This window comes from Mauremys mutica, chromosome 12 (genome assembly GCF_020497125.1).
Source record: "Mauremys mutica isolate MM-2020 ecotype Southern chromosome 12, ASM2049712v1, whole genome shotgun sequence".
NCBI classification, from domain to species: Eukaryota; Metazoa; Chordata; order Testudines; family Geoemydidae; genus Mauremys; species Mauremys mutica.
Genome location: NC_059083.1, coordinates 22,163,143 through 22,186,662, shown reverse-complemented (window position 1 = coordinate 22,186,662; position 23,520 = coordinate 22,163,143). Strand labels below are relative to the sequence as shown.

The window sequence follows — 23,520 nt, the reverse complement described above, 5'->3', positions numbered from 1 at the left end:
ATTCCCCGGGGTGCACCACCCTGGGCAGGTGGAGGATCTAGGGCTCCCCAGTGCAGTCCCTGGGTGGCAGCCTGGTTCTGGCTTCTGACCTGGCCAGGGCCTCAAGGAAAGAGGAGCAGGGGTGGGGCCATTGAGAGAGGCCAGCACCAGGGAGAGGTTGGTGCTGCGAGCAGGGGTTGCACTACACAGAGAGGAGCTGCTCAGCTGTCCTGCCCTAAGCACAGACACTGCCTGCGATGCTCAACACGTGCCCAAGGCAATGCGGCCCTCTTCCGCCAAACTATGCCCATGCTGAAAAGTGTTCTGGTCATCCCGTCTTTAAAAGTGTGGGGGGGGGAGACATGGGCCCCTGGATCTCCTTACCATTTAATGTGTTATTTTTAGGGCTGTGTGTGTCATGGTCACTGTCAGTTTGGTTGGTAACTTTAGCTACAATCTCATGAAGACGTTTTCTCTGGAATTTTCTCATAATTTAAAGGCAATCTTCACCCGCAGACTCACCCTGTCTGTGTGCTCCAAATGATCCTCCCCTTTTTCTCTCCAATTCAGACGGCAGAGTGTCTTGGGGGAGAAAGGAGAAGAGAGGTGAGATTTCAGACTTTCATATTCATAAGAGCATCCCCACTCTGAAACTGTTTTATAATTATGACAGAGAAACAGACAGAGAGGCCCAGAGACACACTCAGGTATTTAATATAAAAAGGTCTAAAATCTAGTTCCCCTCTCAATCAGGCATCTCTCAGCAATGGAGCCAGCAGCCTTACAGCCTCACAACTATCCCAGGACACACAATCTGTAAGAGATTTACTTTTCCCTCCTCATCCCCCCGTCCCTTCAGACTCCAGTTGGTTTGTTTCATTCACTTACTGCCTTTTGTCCTAACCTAGACCCAGAGCCTGCAAAGACTTTGGCATAAAAGTAACTTTACCCACTTGGGTCCCTTTGACACTAACGGGATGTTCAGAGTTTGTGAAATCCTGCCTCTAATTGTGAGCTGTTGGGTCTGTTTACTCAGCGTCTCCACAGAGAGGAGCATGATGGGGCCTCGTCATCCATAGGCAGAAATAGGAATAATAATAAAATCATTTTACCCATGTGGACATTGAGGCGGAGGAAGGCTGGCTCCATGGACCAGATTCACCCTTGTACCCACAAAAGGAGAGAGGGGAGGGGCCATTTGTGACTCCACTATTCAGTGCTTGCAGGGGCCGGTGCAGACCTTGGCACAAGCAGAGAAAGTTCTGAAGCCAGCCCGAGCTACATCCCTGTGACAATGGCCCCTGTGTGTTTAGGCCACTGTGCAGAGTGTCTGAGGCCCAGCTTTACATGGCCCATGTCCCTCTGTCCCTTGTCCACCCCGCTCCCTCTTCCAACCGCCCTCACCACCCCCACCCCATTTCCAGACCTCTCAGGAACACGCCTTGTGCCTGCAGCTGCTGGGGAGGAGGCACAAGAGGTGCCTGTGCTGGAGGGTTCCCTGATCATGGGGGAGGGGCTTTCTCCTTCCCTACAGCCCATTTGGCCCAAATTAGCTGCAAACGGGACCACAACTCAGTGATGGGCTGGATCCGCCTTTGAGAAATGTGCCCCATGGCTGGTGATGGGGCAGTAGACGGGGAGGGCTCTGAGCTATAGAGAATTCTTTGCCACGTGTCTGGCTGTTGGGTCTTGCCAAAATGCTCAGTATCCAACTGACCATCATATCTGGGGTGGGGAAGGAATTTCCCCCAAAGTCAGATTGACAGAGAGCCTGGGGATTTTCTTCCTTCCTTCCTCTGCAGCCTGGGGCACGGGTCAGTTGCAGTTTTAAACTAGAGTCAATGGTGGATTCTCTGTAACTTGTGTAGTGGGACAGTTACCCCCCTCCTGGGATAAAAGGAGGTAAAAGGTGAAAAGCAGATGAGGTCGGCTGACTGGGGAGGCAGCCACAGCTGGGGCCACATCCAATTAGGTCACAACTGGCCCTGATCAAAGGGCTGGGAGCTAGGCAGGCAGGAGTCTCACTGCAGGGCTGCCTGGTAGCAGAGCACAAGGTACCTTACACAGAGCAGGGCTGGGGCGGGGCAGGCAGAGCTGGGGAGCTCTGGCCTGGCAAGTCCCCAGGCTGAGGCCTTGTTAAGGGCCAGGGATGGTACTAGGGTTAGAAAGGCAGTAGGTGCAACCCCTTTGCTAATGATGAGTGGACATTGCGGACTGCAGGCTGCCCCAGAGAAAGGGGGCTAGATGACTCACAGTAACCACTGAGACAAGGTGGGTATAGAGGGTTGGGCTTCCCCTGGGAGAGGAGACCCAGAGTGTGGGGGTACTGCTGTGGGCAGAACCCCAAGGTAAGGGGCACTGGGGTCCAGGAGGGACATGGGAGGACCTGAGGCAGGAGAGACACTGGCCAGCAGTGGGCGCTCTGGAGCAGGAAAGCTAATTCCCTGACTGACCAGCAGGAGGCGCCGCACTGCTGAGTGCTCAACCAGTTACACTTGAAGTTTTAAAATCATGATTTAAGGACTTCAGTAACTTGGCCAGAGGTTAGGGGTCAATTGCAGGAGTGGGTGGGTGAGATTCTGTGGCTTGCAATGTGCAGGTGGTCAGACTGGATGATCATGATGGTCCCTTCCGGTCTTAAAGTCTTTGAGTCATTTCTTAATTTAACAGCATCATCTAAGTGTGAACCAATTGATCAGCACCATTCTCTTCTCAGAGGCTCATCCCAATTTCCATTCCTAGATCCCTTCTAGGTACCTTTGAACTTCCCCAGAATCTCCATTAGCACAATCGTTTTCTGGGAGAAACCACTGACTCGCTCTTCCAATTTAGGAGAAATCTCCCCTGGCTGCTGGAACTTCCCCTTCTCACACCTGGAGGGAAACAATTTCACGTGATTATATTTTACTGTGTGACTCATTATAAGTTCTGGCTAGTGAGTCGCTGCTCTAATGGGCCTGGGGTTAGAATTCCTCAACTTCTCCCAGCCTCAGAGCAGGTATAACACAACCCAGGGCCAAGCAACCTTCCCTTCAAAGGTCATTAATATTCTTCAACTCTGGTCTGAAGAGACCAGCTTTGGGGACAAAAGTGGAATTGAGTCTCCATGGCCAATTCGCTCCTTGGCCTCCATGCTCTGAGGGTCAGGAGGTTCCCAGGTGAAATGCTGTAGAAATCTGCCGTCTAGGAACTAGACTGAGACATCAACTACCCCTTCCCCAGCTCATTTCTCACAGGTCTCCAAACAGCCCTCAGATGGGGAAAGGCTCTTGAAAACTATTGCCCTGGGCTGAAGAGTGACCAGGACCCAGCAGTGACAGGCCCATAGCCCATCCTCACAATCCTGAGGCAGCCAGTCCCCCAGGGATGTGACATCTCTACAAAATACTTGAGGTCAGTCTTTCCCAGTGACTGGAGAATTCCAGAGTCTTCCGTACAAGAGTGAGCAGCCCAGGATGAAGCTGATCAGAGAGATTTGTATCTAACATGTGATCTCCCCACACATTTTTCTGTAGAGCCCTGGGGAGATGCGGTGCTACCCTCATCATCAAGCTCTTTCCCAGCATTGTGGAATGAGAGGGAGCCACATACCTGCTCAAGGTGGTTCTGACATCCTAAAGGAAAGAGAGACAAAAGAATTTCAGTCCTCTCTGACACACACACACAGGGGATCCCAGGGAAGGGATTTAGGAAGTATGGGGGAAGAGACCCTGCCCTGGCCCCAGGGCCATTGATTCCCTGAGCTAATGGGGCTTTTCCATCTTTCATATCTCTGTGACTCTGCTAAGAATAATACTCAGATGTCAGCAATGCACATGCTGAGTTACACTGAGATCTCTGACTGCTTGACTCCAGTACTTATGATTCAGCAGCCCGCTCCTCCCTCTGTGGTGGTCTGGCATGTTTCTAATGATGAGTGCTGGTTTCCAATTGTCCCTGGGGGTGCTCAACCCCATGCCTCACCCCCACTCCAAACCTTTCCCCAATGCCACACCCCAACCCAACTCTTCCCACTCCCACTCAACCTCCACACTGTCTCTTCCTCACCTCCTCTTGTGAGCTGCCATAAATATAAAGGAAAGAGTCACATAAAATACCTCCTTGCAGCTGTACTGAATCGCTTTACCTCTAAGGGGTTAAGAAGCTCAGATAACCTGGTTGGCTCCTGACCAGAAGGACCGATAAGGAAAGAAGCTATTTTCAAATCTGGTGGGTTGGGGGAGGTTTTGTTTGGGCTCTGTTTGTTTGTTCCCTTTCCTGATAGAGATATAGACCAAGCAGGGACAACATCTCCTGAAAACCTACCTGAAATGATCCATCTAAGATTACAAAAATTCTAACTAAGGCAAGGAAATGCGTTAGGTTATTTTTTGTTTTAGCTTGTGAATTTTCCCTATGCGAAGAGGTAGTTTTATTCCTGTTTTTGTAACTGTGAAAGTGAGTCCAGAGGGGAGTCCTCTGTGTTTTAAGTCTTTTTATTACCCTGTAAAGTTACCTTCCATCCTGATTTTGCAGGTGTGATTCTTGTACTTTTTTCTTTATAATAAAGTTCTTCTTTTAAGGACCTGATTGATTTTAGTGTCCTAAAGATAAGGATCTGGTCTGTACTTACATTAAAGGCAATTGGTTGATATATTATTCTCAAGCCTCCCCAGGAAATGGGGTGAAGGCGCTTGGGGGGATATTTTGGGAGGACAAGTGACCCATCTCTGAATTTTTGTTTAAAATCAGTTGGTGGTGGTGGCAGCAATACCGTCCAAGGACAAGGAAAGGAATTTAGGCCTTGGGGAAGTTTTTAACCTAAGATGAAGGAATATGAGATTAGGGGGTCTTTCATGTGGGTCCCCACATCTGTCCCCCAGAGTTCAAAGCGGGGAGGGAATCCTAACATGAGCACACTCCCTCCCTGCTCCTTCCCCTCCCTTCCAGCATCTCCTGCACACAGTGGAACAGCTGATTGCAGCAGGCAGATGGTGCTGGAAGAAGTGGGAGGAGTTGATCGGCAGGGCTGATGGTGGGTAGCACTGAGCGGGAGAGCTGGCTGTCCTGGAGCACCCACCTATGTTTCTCATTCAGTCTCACCTGTAGGAATTCACTCGCTGGCTTCCGACACTTCCCCTCCATCTCATTGATCAGCTCACTCAGACCGGAAATCTGCTCGGAGAATTTACTGACATTTTCATTCTGGATCCTCACAATCTCCTTGTCCAGCTTCTCCAGCTGGGCCAGCAGGAGTCGCTCTTGTTCCTCCAGGAACTGCTGCAGTTGCTGAAATTCAGACACAATCTTCTGCCTCTCGATTTGTGTTTGTTTCTGTATGAAATAGGGCAAGGGTTGGTCAGGGACATGGGTGGAGCCCAGGGTCCTTTCATGGAGAGCTGAGTGTGCAGGAGGGTGATTTTCTGTGAAAATCCTAAAATTTCTGACATTTGACTCTACCCTGTGGGTACTAGGCAGGGGATTCTCTCACACCTTCCCCTTTGGCCCCGGTATCCCCCTGAAAGGGAAGTTTCTCTGTCGGTCATGGTCAGCATCTTCTGTTATTTATGGAGTGTGGAAATTCAGACCCAGAGCAGCAGGAGGCAGGACACAGCACTACACTGACAGAGATGTCAGGGGAGTTAAAAGAAACAAAGGTTTTAAAAATGCACAAAATGTCTAGACCCAGTGGACAGCACTTCGCAGGGACATTCAGTTCACTTGGGGGGATTTCTGGGTAAGCCACAAAGGCTACTCATCAATTGAAAGGGAAGCTTAGGGCTCGTCTACACATGAATCAAACCCAACAATCCATGGTCATGGAGAAACACACACATAAGCCCATGTTCACCAAGGCCACACAGGAGTCTGCCACCAAATAGACCTCCCACTACCAGTCCCTGCTGGTTCATAACAACAGGCACCTACCAGATACTCCTGGCTATTCCCCTCTCCAGTCGCTTTCAATCCCAGCAGATTTTCTCTCTCTTCCCTCAGAGTCTTCAAATGGGCCTGGATTCTTTCCTGAAGAAACAGAAATGATTTGGGCGGTTTCATCTGGATAGTTGAGAGGTGCTTGGAAGTGGGTGTTTTTCCACCCAAAACCCAAGATGACTGTGGTTCTAATCGCTTTGTGACATCAGGGCCACCAAGGAGATCAAACCTCATTAATAGAGACTGGGAGCGTGTCACATTCAGACTCATTACCAATTCCGGTTCAGTGTTTTTAGTAATTAGAGATTTCAATGATACCCAAGCTTTACTGGTATATGTGAATTGATTAGTGGTACAGAGCATAACAGGGCACTGGAGTTACATGGGGGTGAATCAATAAACCTGTTTAGTAGAAGGTTTAATGAACGAAGTGATAGAATTCCTCGAAGCCACCCGGGTTTCACCCTTGAAGCCCTGGGGACTGCACTGGTTTAAACACCAGGGCAAACCCCATGAGATGTCGGGAGGCAATTCGTCTGGTTTGAAGCTGTGCAATCCCAGTCTTGTGGAGCACGCTCCCTGTCCGGTAGGGACTCGGCACTGAATGTGGCTTTGTCTGGTGCAAAAGGGAGAGGAGGAGACGGAGGATGCAGGAGGACACCCATGAGGATGGGAGTGGCACCTTCATGCAAAATGATGCAGGCAGGTGGCACACTGAAAAAAGCAGTGGTGGGGCCCACACAGGGTGACTGATACTGGTGAGGACGGGCCCATGAAGGCAGGTGTGGGCATGTCCGATGTTCTGGGGATGCCTCAGTGACCACCCTAATTAGACATGATGCAGATTTGTATAAAGAATGGCTTTGGGTTTGCCCTACGACTGTCCTAAAGCCTTTCCGTGGCGATGCCCCCTGGGCAGATGCCCCACTGTCCCATTCCCTGGTAAAGATCCCGGAAGCAGTGCATTCTGGGAGATTTCAAAAGACTGCCTGGTGGGACTCATGCAGGGGTTTCAAACTCACATGACCACGAGGGCCACATGAGGACTAGTACATTGGCCTGAGGGCCGCATTACTGACACCTCCCCACCCGGCCCTCGGCCCCGCCCCCACTCCACCCCTTCCCTGCCCCCATTCCAACCCCTTCCCCGAAATCCCCACCCCAACTCCGCCCCCTCCCTGCCCCCAGGGGGTGCAGGAGGGGTGTGGGGTGAGGCAGGGGCTCAGGGCAGGGAGTTGGGGTGTGGGGTGCAGGAGGGATGAAGGGTGCAGCAGGGGGTCAGGGCAGGGAGTTAGGGTGCAGGAGGGGTGTGGCAGGGGGCTCAGGGCAATGGGTTGGGGTGCAAGGTGCAGCAGGGGGTTCAGGGCAGGAGGTCGGGTGCAGAGTGCGGCAGGCAGCTCAGGGAAGGGGGTTGGGGTGCAGGAGGGGTGCAGCAAGGGGCTCAGGGCAGGGGGCCAGAGTGCAGGGTACAGCAGGGGGTCGGGGTGCGGCAGGGGGCTCCGGGCAGGGAGTTGGGGTGCAGGAGGGGTGTGGCAAGGGGGTCAAGGCAGGGGGTTCGACTGCAGGAGCAGTTTGGGGGGCGAGCTCTGGCCCAGCACACACTGGGGGAACGGCAGGCTCCCTGCCTGCCTGCCCTGCCCCTGCGCCACTCCGGGAAGCCGCTGGAACGTGCGGGAGCAGGAGCACGGGGTGTGTGTGTCGCTGTTGCTTCAGGCACTGCCCCCAGCATCTCCCATTGGCTGGGAATGGGGAACCGCAGCCAATGGGATCTGCTGGGGGTGGTGCCTGAAGCAACAGCAACACACACATCCCTGTGCCTCTGCTCCCCCAGGTTCCATCCGCTAGGGGGAGGCCGCGAAGAGCTCGCAGGCCACAGAAAATAACCTCGCAGGCGCGTGTTTGAGACCCTGGACTAATGGAACCACTTTGGCTGGTCCTTGCCCACGTACACAACAGAACAGGTCAGACTGACACTGGTCAGCTCCAGCCTGGGGTTGGTTTTGCTACAACCCAGTGTAATCCCAGCAGTACTTGGCATGGACCTGAGCTGTCTGGAGCCCTTTTGTGTGCGGACTGAAGGTGCTCGGGGTCCCACACACTCTTTAGCCCAGTGATCTCCTCTAGTGCAGGCCGGCAGCATCTGAGTTTAACCCCTCATGGAGCAATACGGGAGTTCAGAATCCCAGTGAGAAACCTCCTCTGCCTGCTGGGCCTGGGACCTTTATCAAGGCGTCTCTCCCACCTAACGGGGACACTACATCACGGGGTGGGGCTGATGCTAAGATGGCAGCATGGCAAAGTGGTTTGGGCCTTGGCCAGGGTCTAAGGACATCTGGGTTCTACGCTAAGCTCTGTCACTGACATGCTGGGTGACTGTGTGCAACTTTGCTGCCCTGCTTTGTGCCTCAGTTTCCCTTCCCACCTTTTGTCTAGCTAGACCAGTGATCACCTATCAGTCAATTGCAATTGACTAGTAGATCCTGGAGATTCTCCCAGTCGATCGTGATCTCCGGCAGCGCAGGCAGGCTCCCTGACTGCCCCAGCCATGCGGCACTCCCAGAAGGGGCCATCATGCCCCCACAGCCTGGAGTGAGGGCACGGTTCTCTTCACGGGGCTCCTGCCTGCAAGCACCACCCCCGCAGCTCCTATTGGCTGGAAATGGGGAACTGTGGACAATGGGAGCTGCGGGAGTGGTTCTTGCAGAGAGGGGCAGCGCGCGTAGCCACACACCCCCGCCCCCCCAAGGGGCACATTGGCACCTTCAAGGAGTGGCACAGGGTTGGGACAGGCAGGGAGCCTGCGTTAGCCCCACTGCACTACTGACTGGGAGCCGCATGAGGTAAATCAGTTTCGCCCAGCTAGAGCCAGCTTCCCAGACCCCCTCCTGCACCCCAACACTGCCCCAGGCTCAGCCCAGAGCCCCTCCCAGATTGCAAACCCCTCGGCTCCAGCCCAGAGCCCGCACCCCCACCCCCACCTGAATCCCAACCTCCTGCCACAGACCGGTGAACGTGAGTGAGGGTGGGGGAGAGCAATGGAGGGGAGGGGTATGGAGTGAGCGGTGCTTCTGGGAGTGGAGTAAATCCTGCTTTCAAGATTTAATATTTTGCCTCTATTGCCGCACTGCCAGATCATTAATTTTGTTATAGCATCTCCCCACACAATGAAGACTTTGCAGAGCTAAATGATGAGTAACATATGTGACTGGAAACTTTCAGTGAAATTAGCCTGTAATTAAAACCCAGAAGTTAACCCATTAAATTTGACAGCAATTCCCTACCTTGTACTCCTGGGCAGCCTCCTCTATGGGAACCACCGTGTGAGCGCGGTGAGCCCGGGATCTGTCGCACACCACACAGATGGGGGTTTGATCCTCTTCACAGAACAGTTTCAGAGCCTCCTGGTGTCTCTCACACACCCCGTCCCCTCCTGCTCCTTTTGCCGCCTGTAAACTCAACTGCTTGACGAGTTCTAGGATACTTGCCAGCTGCCTGTTGGGCCTGAGGTTTCTCTGTTGCACAGTTTCTCTGCACTGAGGGCAGGAGGCGGCTGTATCGGATCCCTCCCAGCACTGGGCGATGCAGGCTCGGCAGAAATTGTGCCCACACTCCAGACTGACAGGTTCTGTGAAATACTCCAGACAGACGGGACATGTCGCTTCCTCCTGGAGCCTTTCCACTGGGTTCTCTGCAGCCATGGCTCTCTCTGGGCAGTTTGTAACAGGCTTTGTTTCAAATTCCTGAATTCAAACTATGCCCCGCCTGCAGCAGCAAGGGGGTGTTTCCTTGCCTGAAAATGACTCAGGCTGTTTGCTGAGCAGGAAGGACCCAACCAATTTAATCCCTGGAGGCTTTAGTGTAAAAATGTACAATCACACCGGTGTCAGGTAACTTTCAGTGAAATTAGCCTGTAATTAAAACCCCAAAGGGCTCCGGTCATGCAATCAGCCCCTGAGCTGGTGGGGAGGGTCACTGAGGCATCCCCCTGTGAGGCTGAACCTGGAGGAGCAGGAGCTGGGTGTCTAAGGCCTGGTCTACACTAGGACTTTAATTTGAATTTATCAGCGTTAATTCGAACTAACCGCTCAACCGTCCACACCAGGAAGCCATTTAATTCGAACTAGAGGGCTCTTTAGTTCGAATTTGGTACTCCACCCCGGCAGGTGGAGTAACGCTAAATTCGACACGGCTAGCTCGAATTAGGCTTGGTGTGGATGCTAATCGAACTTAGTAGCTCCGGGAGCTATCCCACACTGCACCACTCTGTTGACACTCTGGACAGCAGTCCGAGCTTGGATTCTCTGCCCAGCCACACAGGAAATGACCCGCGAAAATTTGAATTCATTTTCCTGTCTGGGCACTTTGAATCTGACGTTCTGGTTGCACATCGGGGCGAGCTCAGCAGCACCTGCAACGATGCAGAGCTCTCCAGCAGAGGAGTCCAGGCAATCCCAGAATAGAAAGAGGTCCCCAGCATGGACTGACCGGGAAGTCATGGATCTGATCGCTGTGTGGGGTGAGGAGTCTGTGCTCTCGGAGCTGCGCTCCAGCAAGCGGAACGCGAAGACCTTCGAGAAGGTCTCAAAAGCCATGAAAGAGAAAGGATACAGCCGGGATGCGATGCAGTGCCGCGTGAAAGTCAAGGACCTAAGACAAGGGTATCAAAAAGTCAGAGTGGCAAACGGACGCTCCGGAGCACAGCCCCAGACATGCCGCTTCTACGAGGCACTGCATGCCATTCTAGGTGGGTCTGCCACAACTGCCCCACCAGTGACGGTGGACTCCGAGGACGGAATAGTGTACCGGGACAGTTCCTCCTCGATGTTCGCCGATGGGGAAGCTGAGGAAGGGTCTTTTGAGGACGGCGCAGGCGACAGCGAACACACTCCCGCTTTCCCTGACAGCCAGGATCTCTTCATCACCCTCACAGAGATCCCCTACCAACCCTCCCCTGCCGTTAACCCGGACTCGGAATAAGGGGAAGGATCAGGCGGTAAGTGCTACACACGTATAAACATTTATTTTTTATAACATTGTTATAGAAAAAATAGAAACTGTATTTACAAAATTCTAAATATTAAACTATATGAAGAGAAGGTCCACACAAATGGGGATAGAAAAATAATCCTCTAGCGACATTTCCACGAAGGTGTCACTCAGTTCCTCGCAAAGCCTCCGCATGAGGTTCGTCGGAAGAGGTGCCTTGTTGGGCGCTCCGTGGAAGCAGACTCTTCCACGCCAGGACATCCGAATATAGAGTGGAACCATTGCCTCGACTAGCATTGCTGCATATGGTCCTGGTCTGTGCAATGCGTCCCGTAACATCCTGTCTTTCTGGGCACGAGTGACCCGCCTCAGGGTGATCTCGTTCTGCAAATACTGCATCTAAGTAGGGCAATTAGTGTAGTGTTACTATTGTTAATGGTTTACAATTAGGTTGCATAACAATGACCCTCGCCTAACAGCCACGTGCGAGAGGCCACAGAGAACAAGCATCCATTGATCGTTCCCGTGCACTGGCGGGAGGGGCTGCAAAAGGCTCATCCTTTCTGCTTTGCACATTTCCTTTAGCAGGAGAGCACAGCTAACCACTAACTGATAAGCAGTATGTACTGTAAGGCTTACCAGGACTTTGTGCAAGAGGGATGCAGCTGTCTCCTCGCTTGTGCGCTGTCCAGTGCAATGGCGCCGCCAATGAGAGCGTATTCCGAAATCTCGGACTAGTTCTGAGATCTCCTGAGACTTGGTTCCCTCTTTGGTCTTGTTAACTGAAACTGACTAGACTGTGTTTACTGTTGGCAAACATGTATGTGTTCAAGGAAATCACCTACTTTTTCGCATCACAGAGCTTCGGCTCTTTCCCGGACTGCCCCGGCATCCCCCTCGCAGAGGCTGGCTCAGATTAGACGCCGAAAGAAAAAGACTAGGGACGACATGTTCCAGGAACTGATGGCCTGCTCCAGAGCGGAGGCGGCAGAGCAGAGACAGTGGAGGGACACCCTGTGTCAGCAGCATCGCACACACATGGAACGGGAGGATAGGTGGCGGCAGGAAGACCAGCAGGCGACTCAAATGCTGCTTGGTCTAATGAGGGAGCAAACGGACACGCTCCGGCGCCTTGTAGATGTTCTGCAAGACCGCAGGCAGGAGGAGAGAGCCCCCCTGCAGTGCATCTGCAACCACCCTCCAACGCCAAGAAGTCCTGTCCCCCCCTCACCCAAAGTTACAAGAAGGAGGGGCGGTAGGGGCCGTGAGAACTGTCCCTGCACCGCAGCAGACCGCTAATGTTTGAGACACCTCTCGCGCTGTAAATTTGTACAAGTTCTTTCCTTACAGCATCAACCAGTCCCAACTCCAAGTTTAAACCCCCCACTGTGTACTACATTATTAAAAGCGGTTTGGTGTTACTCACTGTTTCCGTCACGTTTCTCGTGTCAGAAGACTTTCTGTGGGTGTGTGTGGGGGGGGGGGGATTGTAATTGCAGTGCATAGCCCACAGTACCATGGTACAGACTTGGGTGCAGGGTCAACTGCAGGGCACACACAGACTGCAGTCACTAGGCACCAGGGTCAGTCTGTGTGGTGTATGCTGCCCCGGGTCTTTCGTTGATGTGTATGCTTGTCCAGGGTCCTGGTGCCTGCCATCCCCGAATGTAAAGGCAGGCTTCCCTTCACATGCACTTCGACCGTAGCCACGATCCTCCCCGGTGCCCTGAGCCCCAAAAAGAGCCCTCATCCAGGGGCAGATACTCACCCTTCCCCCACACCCCTCACCCCTTCCAACGCCCAAACCCACAGCCCACAGCCGTCATGTAAACCCCTATCCAAAGACGGCACCCTCGCCCCTTCCTGCAAACCCACCCATTCCTGCAACCCTCCCCCTACATGCACAACCACCGTAAACCGTCCCCCACCCCACAGACCTATGTAGGAGCAGGAGGCTGTCCGTCCTGTTTTGGACAAGCGGTCTGTACATCAGTGCACATCTTACCCAGCACAGAATGCTTCCATGTTTCAACCAAGAAACAGAAATGCAAAGTCAACGAAAGATTTATTATTAATTACTGTAACATTTCATAAGTTTTAAAACGTGCTTTGGAAGTGGGGGAAACTTGGAGAACCGGGTTTGTGAGCTCAGATCTAACTGGACACATACAGACACAGGCCCATGATCAGGCTCTCTTAAAATCAAGTGGACAGTCACAGGTTACCCTGCTCTGCGAGGAAACTCGCTTTCAAAGCCTCCCTGATGCACAGCGCTTCCCGCTGGGATATTCTCTCGGCACGGGTGTCTGGCTGATCGTAAACAGCAGCCAGGCGATTTGCCTCAACCTCCCAAGCGGCCAAAAAGGTCTCGCCCTTGCTCTCACATAGATTGTGGAGCACACAGCAAGCAGCAATAACTACTGGGATATTCTTTTCGCTGATGTCCGAGCGAGTCAGTAAGCTCCGCCATCTCCCCTTGAGACGTCCGAAAGCACACTCCACCACCATTCTGCACTTGCTCAGCCGGTAGTTGAAGAGTTCCTTCGCACTGTCCAAGGCGCCTATATAGGGCTTCATGAGCCAGGGCATTAGCGGGTAGGCCGGGTCCCCGAGGATCACTGTAGGCATCTGCACATCCCCAACCGTTATTTTGTGGTCCGGGAAGAAAGTACCTGCCTGGAGTCGTCTAAACAGACCAGAGTTCCTGAACACACGCGCGTCATGAACCTTGCCCGCCCACCCGACGTTGATGTTGGTAAAACGTCCCCTATGGTCCACCACAGCTTGCAGCACCATTGAAAAGTAGCCCTTTCGGTTAATGTACTCGCTGGCCTGGTGGGCTGGTGCCAGGATAGGGATAGGGATGTGAGTCCCATCTATAGCCCCACCGCAGTTTGGGAATCCCATCGCGGCGAAGCCATCTATGATGTCCTGGACGTTTCCAAGAGTGACCGGTAGCTGTCTGGCGTTGCTAGTTTCCAGAGAGCAATGGCCACTCGCTTATGCACACTCAGGGCTGCTCGCATGCGTGTGTCCTGGCGCTTCAGGGCAGGGGACAGCAAGTCACACAGTTCAAGGAAAATGCCCTTACGCATCCTGAAGTTTCGCAGCCACTCTGTCTCATCCCAGACCTGCAGCACTATGCGGTCCCACCAGTCTGTGCTTGTTTCCCGGGCCCAGAATCGCCGTTCCACACCATGAACGTGACCCATTGCCACCATGATCTCCACGGCGCGGCGTACCCTGCTTTGTGAGAGGTCTGCGCCACTCTGTGACTTCCTGTCCTCATCGCACTGCCGGAGCCTCCTCACCCGATTTCTCAGCAGCTGACTGTTGCAGAGGTGGACGATAAGGTGCGAGGAGTTGACAACGGCCATAAGTGCAGCGATGATCGCAGCGGGCTCCATGCTCACAGTGATGTGGCGTCCGCGCTGTAACCGACCAGACAAGGGCGCGAACAGATTTCCCACCGGCGCTTTCAGGGAGGGAGGGCGTGATTGACGGTTCAATGACGACAGTAACCGAAAACCACCCTCGACACATTTTTTCACCCAGCAGGCATTGCGAGCTCTACCCAGCATTCCAATGGGCAGCGGGGACTGCGGGAACTGTGGGATAGCTTCCCACAGTGCACCGCTTCCAAAGTCGACGCTGGCCCCGTGAATGTGGACTCAGAAGTTCGAATTTGTGTATTTAGTATGGATACACAAATTCGACTTCATAAGGTCGAATCCACAAATTCGACTTAAGTATATTCGAAATAGTCCTGTAGTGTAGACAAGGCCTAAGGAGTGATAGTCAGGCTGGGCAGAACTATTTTTTTATAATATATAATTTTGACAGCTAATGTTTATTTTAATCAATTTTTATATTTATGGATTTAAACTTTCACAGCTGCACGACAATCTGGGTTTTAAGCATTTCATTGCAATTAAAATGTTCACAGTTGTCGGAAATTATGGGGAGATTAGACAATATTTTGGTCAGACCAGAACTATTTAATGACACTGGACACTGAGAGTCAAAATGTTGAAGCTTTAGAACTGTTAAAATTGTCTGTGAGCAGGTAAATCTCCTTCCTCCCCCAGCAGCTCCCCCAGGGCAGTAACCCAGAGCCTCCCCCCCCACACCACACGGACCAAGGCTGAAAGTCCATCTGATGGCAGCTCAGGGGCCTGTGGAATGTGCTGGGAGCTCAGACTGGGCCCTAATGGGACAGGTGCCCCTGTAACGCAACCACACCCAGCAAGGCCCTGCCCCCATTTTCTCCCTGTATGTTAGTCCAGGCAGAGAGACCAGGGACTGCAGGGAGACCAAGCTCCTGTCCCCCAGGTGAGGGCTGGGGCCCAATGGCCGAGGGCAGCGGGTGTGCGGGGAGCTCGCACTAGGGGCTGCAGGGTACCTGGTGTGGGATAAAGAGAGACCTCTCAGCCACTTGCCCATTGCGGCTGCAGGAGGGGATGTGGGGACTGACTGAGGAGGCCTGGGGCAGTCTGGGAAGCCGCCATCTGGGACAAGGAGAAGGAATTCAGCTGTGGTGGGGGAGCCGTGCTGGGCAGAGATGCTGCTGCGGATGCAGCTAGTTACCCGGGTCCAGCGTTGCAGCAGTTTAACAACGTGGTTAATAGACGTTGCAGCTCAGCAGAGGGAAGTGCTGATCTTTCGCTGGTCTCCGCGGGGCTTGAGATTTGCAGGCATCATTCAAACACCTTTCCCCTGCTGCTCCCTCAGGTACCTGGGTCTTCACTCAGCATTGCAGAGCAGAGCAGATTCAGTGCTTTGGGACAAGGTTACAAGAAGGAAAAAGACTGGAATGGTTCATATCGTACCTGTCATTTCTCTCCCCGGGCCCTGGGGATGTACCGTGTGCAGCTGGTTACTGAGAGAATTCAGTCAGACAGCTGGGGTGATATTTTTGTGCTCTGCACCTTTCTCAGTAAATTGAGACTTTTCAGGATCAGGACACTGACTCATTCGCTTTCTGCATCTACTTGCTCAGCGTCTGCTCAGAGCTCAGAACCATGAGGCCCTCGTCCTCCATAGACTGTAATGCGAAGAGACACACAGGCATTGTATAGATGGGGAAACTGAGGCAGAGAGAGGGTTGGTTCAGTAGGCCCCCTACTCAGTGACTGCAAGGGCCAGTGCAGACCTTAGCAGCCAGGGCCGGCTCCAGGCACCAGCCTACCAAGCACGTGCTTGGGGCGGCACCTTGGGAGGAGGCGGCGATCAGGGTTTGGTTTTGTTGTTTTTGGTTTGGCCAGGCGGCGCTGGGAGGGGCGGGGACTTGGGCGGCGCGACGCGGGGCTCGGGGGGGGGGACATGGGCGGTGCGACGTGATGCTCAGGGGGGCGGGGACTTGGGCGGCGCAATGAGGCGCTGGGGGAGCGGGGACTTGGGCGGCTTGAGGGGGTGCTGGGGGGGCAGGGACTTGGGTGGTGCGACGTGACGCTCGGGGGGTCGGGGACTTGGGCAGCAGCGCGACACAACGCTTGGGGAGGGGTCAGGCGGCGCTCTTTTTTTTTGCTTGGGGCGGCAGAAATGTTAGAGCTGGCCCTGGAACTCTCTTGTGTTTTAGCTGGTTAAGTGAAAGAGCAATAATGTTGGATGTGCAAAGAGTCTCTCCATGTGTTAAATGGTCACAATGTGCCCCCAGAGAGAATTCAGCTGAAACCAACAGGCTCTCACCTTGGCCTGGAGTTCAGTGAGACGATGCATTCAGGCATGGGGGAGTCTGAAGGGTCAGCTCTGCACTGGGGGTTAGGCAGCAGGTTTCACGCCTCAGATAGGAGGCTAGAGAGCCCCCCAAGAATGTGCCCAGGGACCCCAAGACTGGAGCAGTGGATGGGCTCTGTTCCAGTCCGAGAGGCTTGAATTATCAGAGGATCCTGGGGCCCAGTTGCTTGGGTTCCCCTTACTGCAGTCCGGTGGCACCTAACCGGGTCTCTCTCTCTCTCTCTCTCTCTCTCTCTCAGTGCCCAGTATTCAAACACCCTTAACTCTGACCAGCTGAGTTCTGGTGACTATTTCTATGTCTGAAATATTAAATTCAGAGACATGCATGGAGAGGTTTCCCCCTCACGGATGCCACATTCCTTTGCCTTGAGCTGAGGGGGACTCTTTCCTGTTCCTGGATTAGGGAGAGTCTCTCTCTCCAGTGCTGCCACCTCCTGCTCCCTTTGTCTTCGGGTACAACGGGTTCTATTAATGGCTCTTCCTGGGCTGGGCAGACACTGTCTCCTGCTCCAGGTCTCCAGGCAGGGCCCGATTACCTATTAGGCTAATGTGGCTTTAGTCTTAGGCCCTCCTATTTTTTAGGCCCTACTAGTCAGGCAGGGGCGGGGCTGAGAGGGGTGGGGAGTGAGCTTGCTCAGGGAGCCCTGCTGGAGCCAGCAGCAAAGGCAGAGCAGCCCCCTGTGGCTTGGAAGCTGCTCAGCCGGCAGCCTGCTGCTTCCGCTCCCTCCTGTCTGTGTCTCCTGGCACTACAGGATCACACTCACAGGCGTGCGCAGCACATTCCATTCGGGTGTGCACCCCGGAAATTTTATTTATTTTTTTCAAGGCAAACATCATAAAGGTTGGTGTGTGTGAGGGGGTGCGGTGTGCAGGAAGGGGCTCAGGACAGGGAGTTGGGGTGCAGGAGGGGTGCAAGAGGGGTCTCAGGATAGGAAATTGGGGTGCAGGAGGGGTGCAAGGTTCAGGCAGGGGGCTCAGGACAGGGAGTTGGAGTGCAGGACGGATACGGGGTGAAGGCAGGTGGTTCAGGGCAGGGGTTGGGGTGCAGGAGGGGTGCGAGGTGCAGGCAGGGGCCTCAGGGCAGAGAATTGGGGGGCATGGTGCAGGAGGGGTTTGGGCTCTGATCTGGCGCCACTTACCTGCAGCGGCGCGCTCCCTGCGTGCCTGCCCTGGCTCCACACCGCACCACTCACCACGTCCCTGCGTGGCCCCTGGGGTTGCGGGGGGGGCGCACAGGACTCTGTGTGCTGCCCTTGTCATGCCTCCAGGTACCTCCCTCAAAGCTCCCATTGGCCGCAGTTCCTGTTCCCAGCCTATGGGAGCTGCTGGTGCCTGGAACAGCACATGGAGCCCTTTGCCCATCCCCTCCCCCGGGGCCCCAGGGACCTGGTGCTGTGCCAGCCGCTTCTGAGAGCGGCACGGGGCCTGCGGTACCACGGGGGGCCGCCCCGGCGGGGGAGCAGGGAGACGAAGCAGGAGAAGAGGCAGAAAAGCAGCGAGACGGGAGAACCCAAGGGGACTGTCTGTGACTCCATGTTCAGGCTGTTGTAGTGCTTGAGTGTTCTCACCTGATACCTGGGAGGTGAAGTCTAAATACAGGACACACGACCAGTGGGAGTCTGTGCCCTGGTTTATAACTGTCTGCCCTGAGGTTGGTACTCACGTTGGTGAGCTGCTGCACACAGCTTGATGGCAGAAACTGAACGTGGGTCTCCCAGGTGCCAGCTGAGTGCTCTCACCATGGGGCTGTTATAAGGCAGGTGATAGCACCAAAACCACCTCCTGCTTCTCTGCCCCGCCCCCTGTGGAGCGAGGCAGGTGCTGACCTCATTCCAGCAAGAAACGCGTTAGGCGCCTGAGCCACCTGACGTCAGGCGCTGGGTTCCTGTCTCTGGGTTGCTAAGCAGACATAGATGCCCCTCTGCAGCCCTGATTTAGGCACCTGTCTGTGAGAGGGGGCAGGGCTTAGGACACCCCTCCCCCCTTGTCACCTCTCCCATTGCCTAGCTGAGATGGCTCCCCGCCTAGTGAGCTGGCTTTTGTGAATTGCACTGTAAGGTGCCTGTGATGTCCATCCATTGTCTAGGGAGTTTAGGCCCCTAACAGCTTTGCAGACTATGGGTACGTCTACACTACGGGATTATTCCGATTTTACAGAAACCGGTTTAGTAAAACAGATTGTATAAAATCGATTGCACGCGGCCACACTAAGCACATTAATTCGGTGGTGTGCGTCCACGGTCCGAGGCTAGCGTCGATTTCTGGAGCGTTCCACTGTGGGTAGCTATTCCGTAGCTATTCCATAGTTCCCGCAGCCTCCCCCGCCCCTTGGAATTCTGGGTTGAGTTCCCAGTGGCTGATGGGGAAAAAATCTTTGCCGCGGGTGGTTCTGGGTGCAGCCTCACCCCTCCCTCCCTGAAAGCAGCAGACAACCGTTTCGCGCCTTTTTTTCCTGGGTGAACTGTGCAGACGCCATAACACAGCAAGCATGGACCCTGCTCAGCTCAATACTGCAATCGTGAATGTTTTAAACACCTCGCGCACTCTCGTGCAGTATATGGTGAACAAGGACCTTCAAACTGAGGTGAGGAGGAGGCGGATACGGCAGCGCGGCGATGGCAGTGATGAGGACGTGGACACAGAATTCTCTCAAACCGCGGGCCCCTGTGCTTTGGAGATCCTGATGGTAATGGGGCAGGTTCTAGCCATTGAACGCCGATTTTGGGCCTGGGAAACAAGCACTGACTGGTGGGACCGCATTGTGTTGCAGGTGTGGGACGATTCGCAGTGGCTGCGAAATTTTCACATGCGTAAGGGCACTTTCATGGAACTTTGTGACTTGCTTGCCCCTGCCCTGAAACGCCATAATACCAAGATGAGAGCAGCCCTCACAGTAGAGAAGCGAGATTAGTGGCGATAGCCCTGTGGAAGCTTGCAATGCCAGACAGCTACCGGTCAGTCGGGAATCAATTTGGAGTTGGAAAATCTACTGTGGGGGCTGCTGTGATGCAAGTAGCCAAAGCAATCACTAAGCTGCTGCTACGAAAGGTTGTGACTCTGGGAAATGTGCAGGCCATAGTGGATGGCTTTGGTGCAATGGGATTCCCTAACTGGGGGGGGGGGCGATAGATGGAACCCATATCCCTATCTTGGCACCGGAGCACCAGGGCACCCAGTACGTAAACCCCAAAGGGTTAATTTTCAATGGTGCTGCAAGCACTGGTGGATCACAAGGGACGTTTCACCAACATCCACGTGGGATGGCCAGGGAGGGTTCATGACGCTCGCGTCTTCAGAAGCACTACTCTGTTTAAATGGCTGCAGCAAGGGAATTACTTCCCAGACCAGAAAATAACAGTTGGGGATGTTGAAATGCCTGTCGTTATCCTGGGGGACCCAGCCTACCCCTTGATGCCATGGCTTATGAAGCCATACACAGGCAGCCTGGACAGTGGTCAGGATCTGTTCAACTACAGGCTGAGCAAGTGCAGAATGGTGGTTAGAATGTGCATTTGGCCATTTAAAGGCGCGCTGGCGCACATTACTGACTCGCTCAGACCTCAGCCAAACCAATGTCCCCTATGTTATTGCTGCTTGCTGTATTCTCCACAATCTCTGTGAGAGTAAGGGGGAGATCTTTATGGCGGGGTGGGAGGCTGAGGCAAATCATCTGGCCGCTGATTACGCGCAGCCAGACACCAGGGAGATTAGAAGAGTACACCAGGAAGTGGTGCGCATCAGAGAAGCTTTGAAAACGAGCTTCATCACTGGCCAGGGTACGGTGTGACTGCTGTGTTTGTTGATGAACACCCACCCCTCTTGATTGACTCATTCCCTGTAAGCAACTCACCCTCCCCCTTCGAGTACAGCTTACTTATGCAAATAAAGTCACTCTCGTTTAAAAATCATGTATTCTTTATTAATTCATTATAAATAGAGGGAGAGAAGTAAGGGTGTGGTTTGGGAGGAGGATAGGAGGGATGGAGAAGGCCACTTAAAAATTTCACATTAATGACAGCCTTCTGGTTGGGCTGTCCACGGGGGTGGAGTGGGCGGGTGCACGGAGCCTCCCCCCACGCGTTCTTACACGTCTGGGTGAGGAGGATGTGGAACATGGTGAGGGTTGAGGGTGGTTATACAGGGGCTGCAGCGGCACTCTGTGATCCTGCTGCCGTTCCTGAAGCTCCACCAGACGCCAGAGCATGTCAGTTTGATCACGCAGCAGCCCCAGAGTTGCATCCCGCCACTGCTGATCTTCCTGCCGCCACCGCTGATTTTCCTGCCGGTCTTCCTGCCGCCACCTCTCATCTTGGGTGTCCCTCCTGTCCTCACGTTCACTGGCATCTTTCCTGTAATTTGATACCACGTCCTTCCACTCATTCAGATGAGCTCTTTCACTGCGTGTAACTTCCATAATATCCGAGAACATTTCATCTCGCGTCTTCTTTTTCCTCCGCCTTATCTGTGCTAGCCTTTGGGATGGAGGAGGGACGCTTGAAAAATTTCCAGCTGCATGAGGGAGAGAAATATTTAAAAAGATACATTTAACAGAACAATGGTTATACTCTTTCACAGTGAACAGCACTATTCACCTTACATAGCACATGTGATTTCCCTACAAGGTCGCATTTTTCATCTTAATACTGAGTGCCTGCAGCTCTGGGGTTACAGATCTCACAGACACAGGTCCAGGCATCAGAATTTAGCTTGCATGCGGCCATGGTAAGCCACTGTCTTTTGGCTTCTGTAGTGATTTACCCCTCCCCCCAACGCATGGCTAATACCATGCTAGCTCCCTGCTAATCAACACCCTTCCTCCCCCCCACTGCCTGTCTGGTAGCTTGGGGAAGCTCCCCGCTGACCAAACATGAAAAAGATCATCAGCATTTCACTCCTCCCTCCCCCCGCTTGGCTACGTGCAGGAAAGGATTTTTTTTTAAGCTGCAGTCCACGAACCCAGTAGGAAAATGGCCATCCCCCTTACTTAAATTCCTGATTTTCAACCAGGTTATCCTGAACGATATCACTTTGCTGAGGATAACACAGCGAGATAAAGAATGGATGCTTCTTGAATGCCAGCAATCACCGGACCATACGCAGCTATGCTTTGCCATGCAATGATACCTGATTATTTGCTACATGCATGGCGTGGTAAAGTGTCCTACCATGGTGGACGGAACAAGGCAGCCTTGCCCAGAAACTTTCTGCAAAGGCTTCTGGAGTACCTCCAGGAGCGCTTCATGGAGATGTCCCTGGAGGATTTCGCTCAATCCCCAGACATGTTAACAAACTTTTCTAATTAACTATACTGTCAGCTAATGCATCCCAAGTCCTCAGGGCAAATCAATCATTAAAAAACACTTGCTTAAAAAAACAATCTTTGATATTTGCAAAGGTACACTCACCAGAGGTCCCTTCCATGGCTTCATTGTCTGGGGTAGTGGGTTGGGAGGGTAATTCCATCAGGGTGAGAAAAAGCGCCTGGCTGTTGGGGCTCACGGAGTGCTGTGTGATCTCTGCAAGGTCGTCCTCCTCACCTTCTTCGTCGTCATCTTCCCCGTCCGCATAATCCTCAACAATGGCAGAGATTACAACCCCCACCTCGGAATCCACGGACAGGGGTGGGGTACTTGTGGCACAGCCCCCTAAAATTGCATGCAGCTCAGCGTAGAAGCAGCATGTTTTTGGCCCTGCACTGGACCTTCCGTTTGCTTCTTTGTTTTTCTGGTAGGCTTGTCTGAGCTCCTTGACTTTCACTCTACACTGCAGTGAGTCCCTGGTGTGGCCTTTATCCGTCATAGACCTTGCAATTCTTTCAAACACTTTTTCATTTCGTCTTTTTGAACGCAGTTCTGTTAGCACTGAATCCTCTCCCCAGATAGCGATCAGATCCAGTACCTCCCGTGCAGTCCATGCTGGGGCTCTTTTTCGATTCTCAGGAGACTGCATTGTGACCTGTGCAGATGAGCTGTGCGTGGTCACCTGTCCTGATGAGCTCTCCATGCTGGGGAAGCAGGAAATGAATTTCAAAAGTTCGCGGGGCTTTTTCTGTTTATCTGGCTAGTACATCAGAGTTCAGAATGCTGTCCAGAGTGGTCACAGTGGTGCACTGTGGGATACCGCCCGGAGGCCAATACCGTCGATTTGCCGGCCACACTAACCCTATTCCGATTTGTTAATCCCGATAATAGCGCTACTCCTCTCGTCAGGGAGGAGTACAGAAACCGATTTAAAGAGCCATTAAAATCGATATAAGGGGCCTCTTAGTGTGGACGGGTGTGGCGTTAAATAGGTTTAACGCTCCTAAAACCGGTTTTAACGCGTAGTGTAGACCAGGCTGTAGATGGATCATTTCAGGTAGGTTTTCAGGAGATGTTGTCCCGGCTTGGTCTATCTCTCTATCAGGAGAGGGAACAAACAAACAGAGCCCAAACAAAACCTCCCGCAAGCCACCAGATTTGAAAGTAGCTTCTTTCCTTATTCGGTCCTTCTGGTCAGGAGCCAACGAGGTTATCTGAGCTTTTAACCCCTTAGAGCTAAAGCGATTCAGTACAGCTGCAGGAGGTATTTTGTGTTACTCTTTCCTTTATATTTATGGCAGCTCACAAGAGGAGGTGAGGAAGAGAAAGAGTGGAGGTTGAGTGGGAGGGGGAAGAGTTGGGTTGGGGTGTGGCATTGGGGAAAGGTTTGGAGTGGAGGTGGGGCATGGGCTGAGCACCCCCAGGGACAATTGGAAACCAGCACTCATCATTAGAAACATGCCAGACCCCCACAGAGGAGGAGTGGGCTGCTGAATCATAAGCACTGGAGTCCAGCAGTTGGAGACCTCAGTATAACTCAGCGTGTGCATTGCTGACATCTGAGTGAGTATTATTCTTAGCAGAGTCACAGAGATATGAAAGATGG

General features: G+C 53.2%; 1 protein-coding gene across 1 annotated transcript; it reads right to left on the bottom strand.

The window, feature by feature from the left end:
• Nucleotides 1–389: 389 nt before the first annotated feature.
• Nucleotides 390–22,181, bottom strand: LOC123346626 (zinc finger protein RFP-like). Its single transcript, XM_044984103.1, has 7 exons — nucleotides 22,152–22,181; nucleotides 9,174–9,557; nucleotides 5,887–5,982; nucleotides 5,062–5,292; nucleotides 3,571–3,593; nucleotides 2,737–2,852; nucleotides 390–561 (listed from the first exon to the last, which is right to left on the bottom strand). Exons 1-7 carry the CDS (start codon nucleotides 22,179–22,181, stop codon nucleotides 473–475), a joined length of 969 nt encoding a protein of 322 aa, XP_044840038.1. The 3' UTR covers nucleotides 390–472.
• Nucleotides 22,182–23,520: the final 1,339 nt, after the last annotated feature.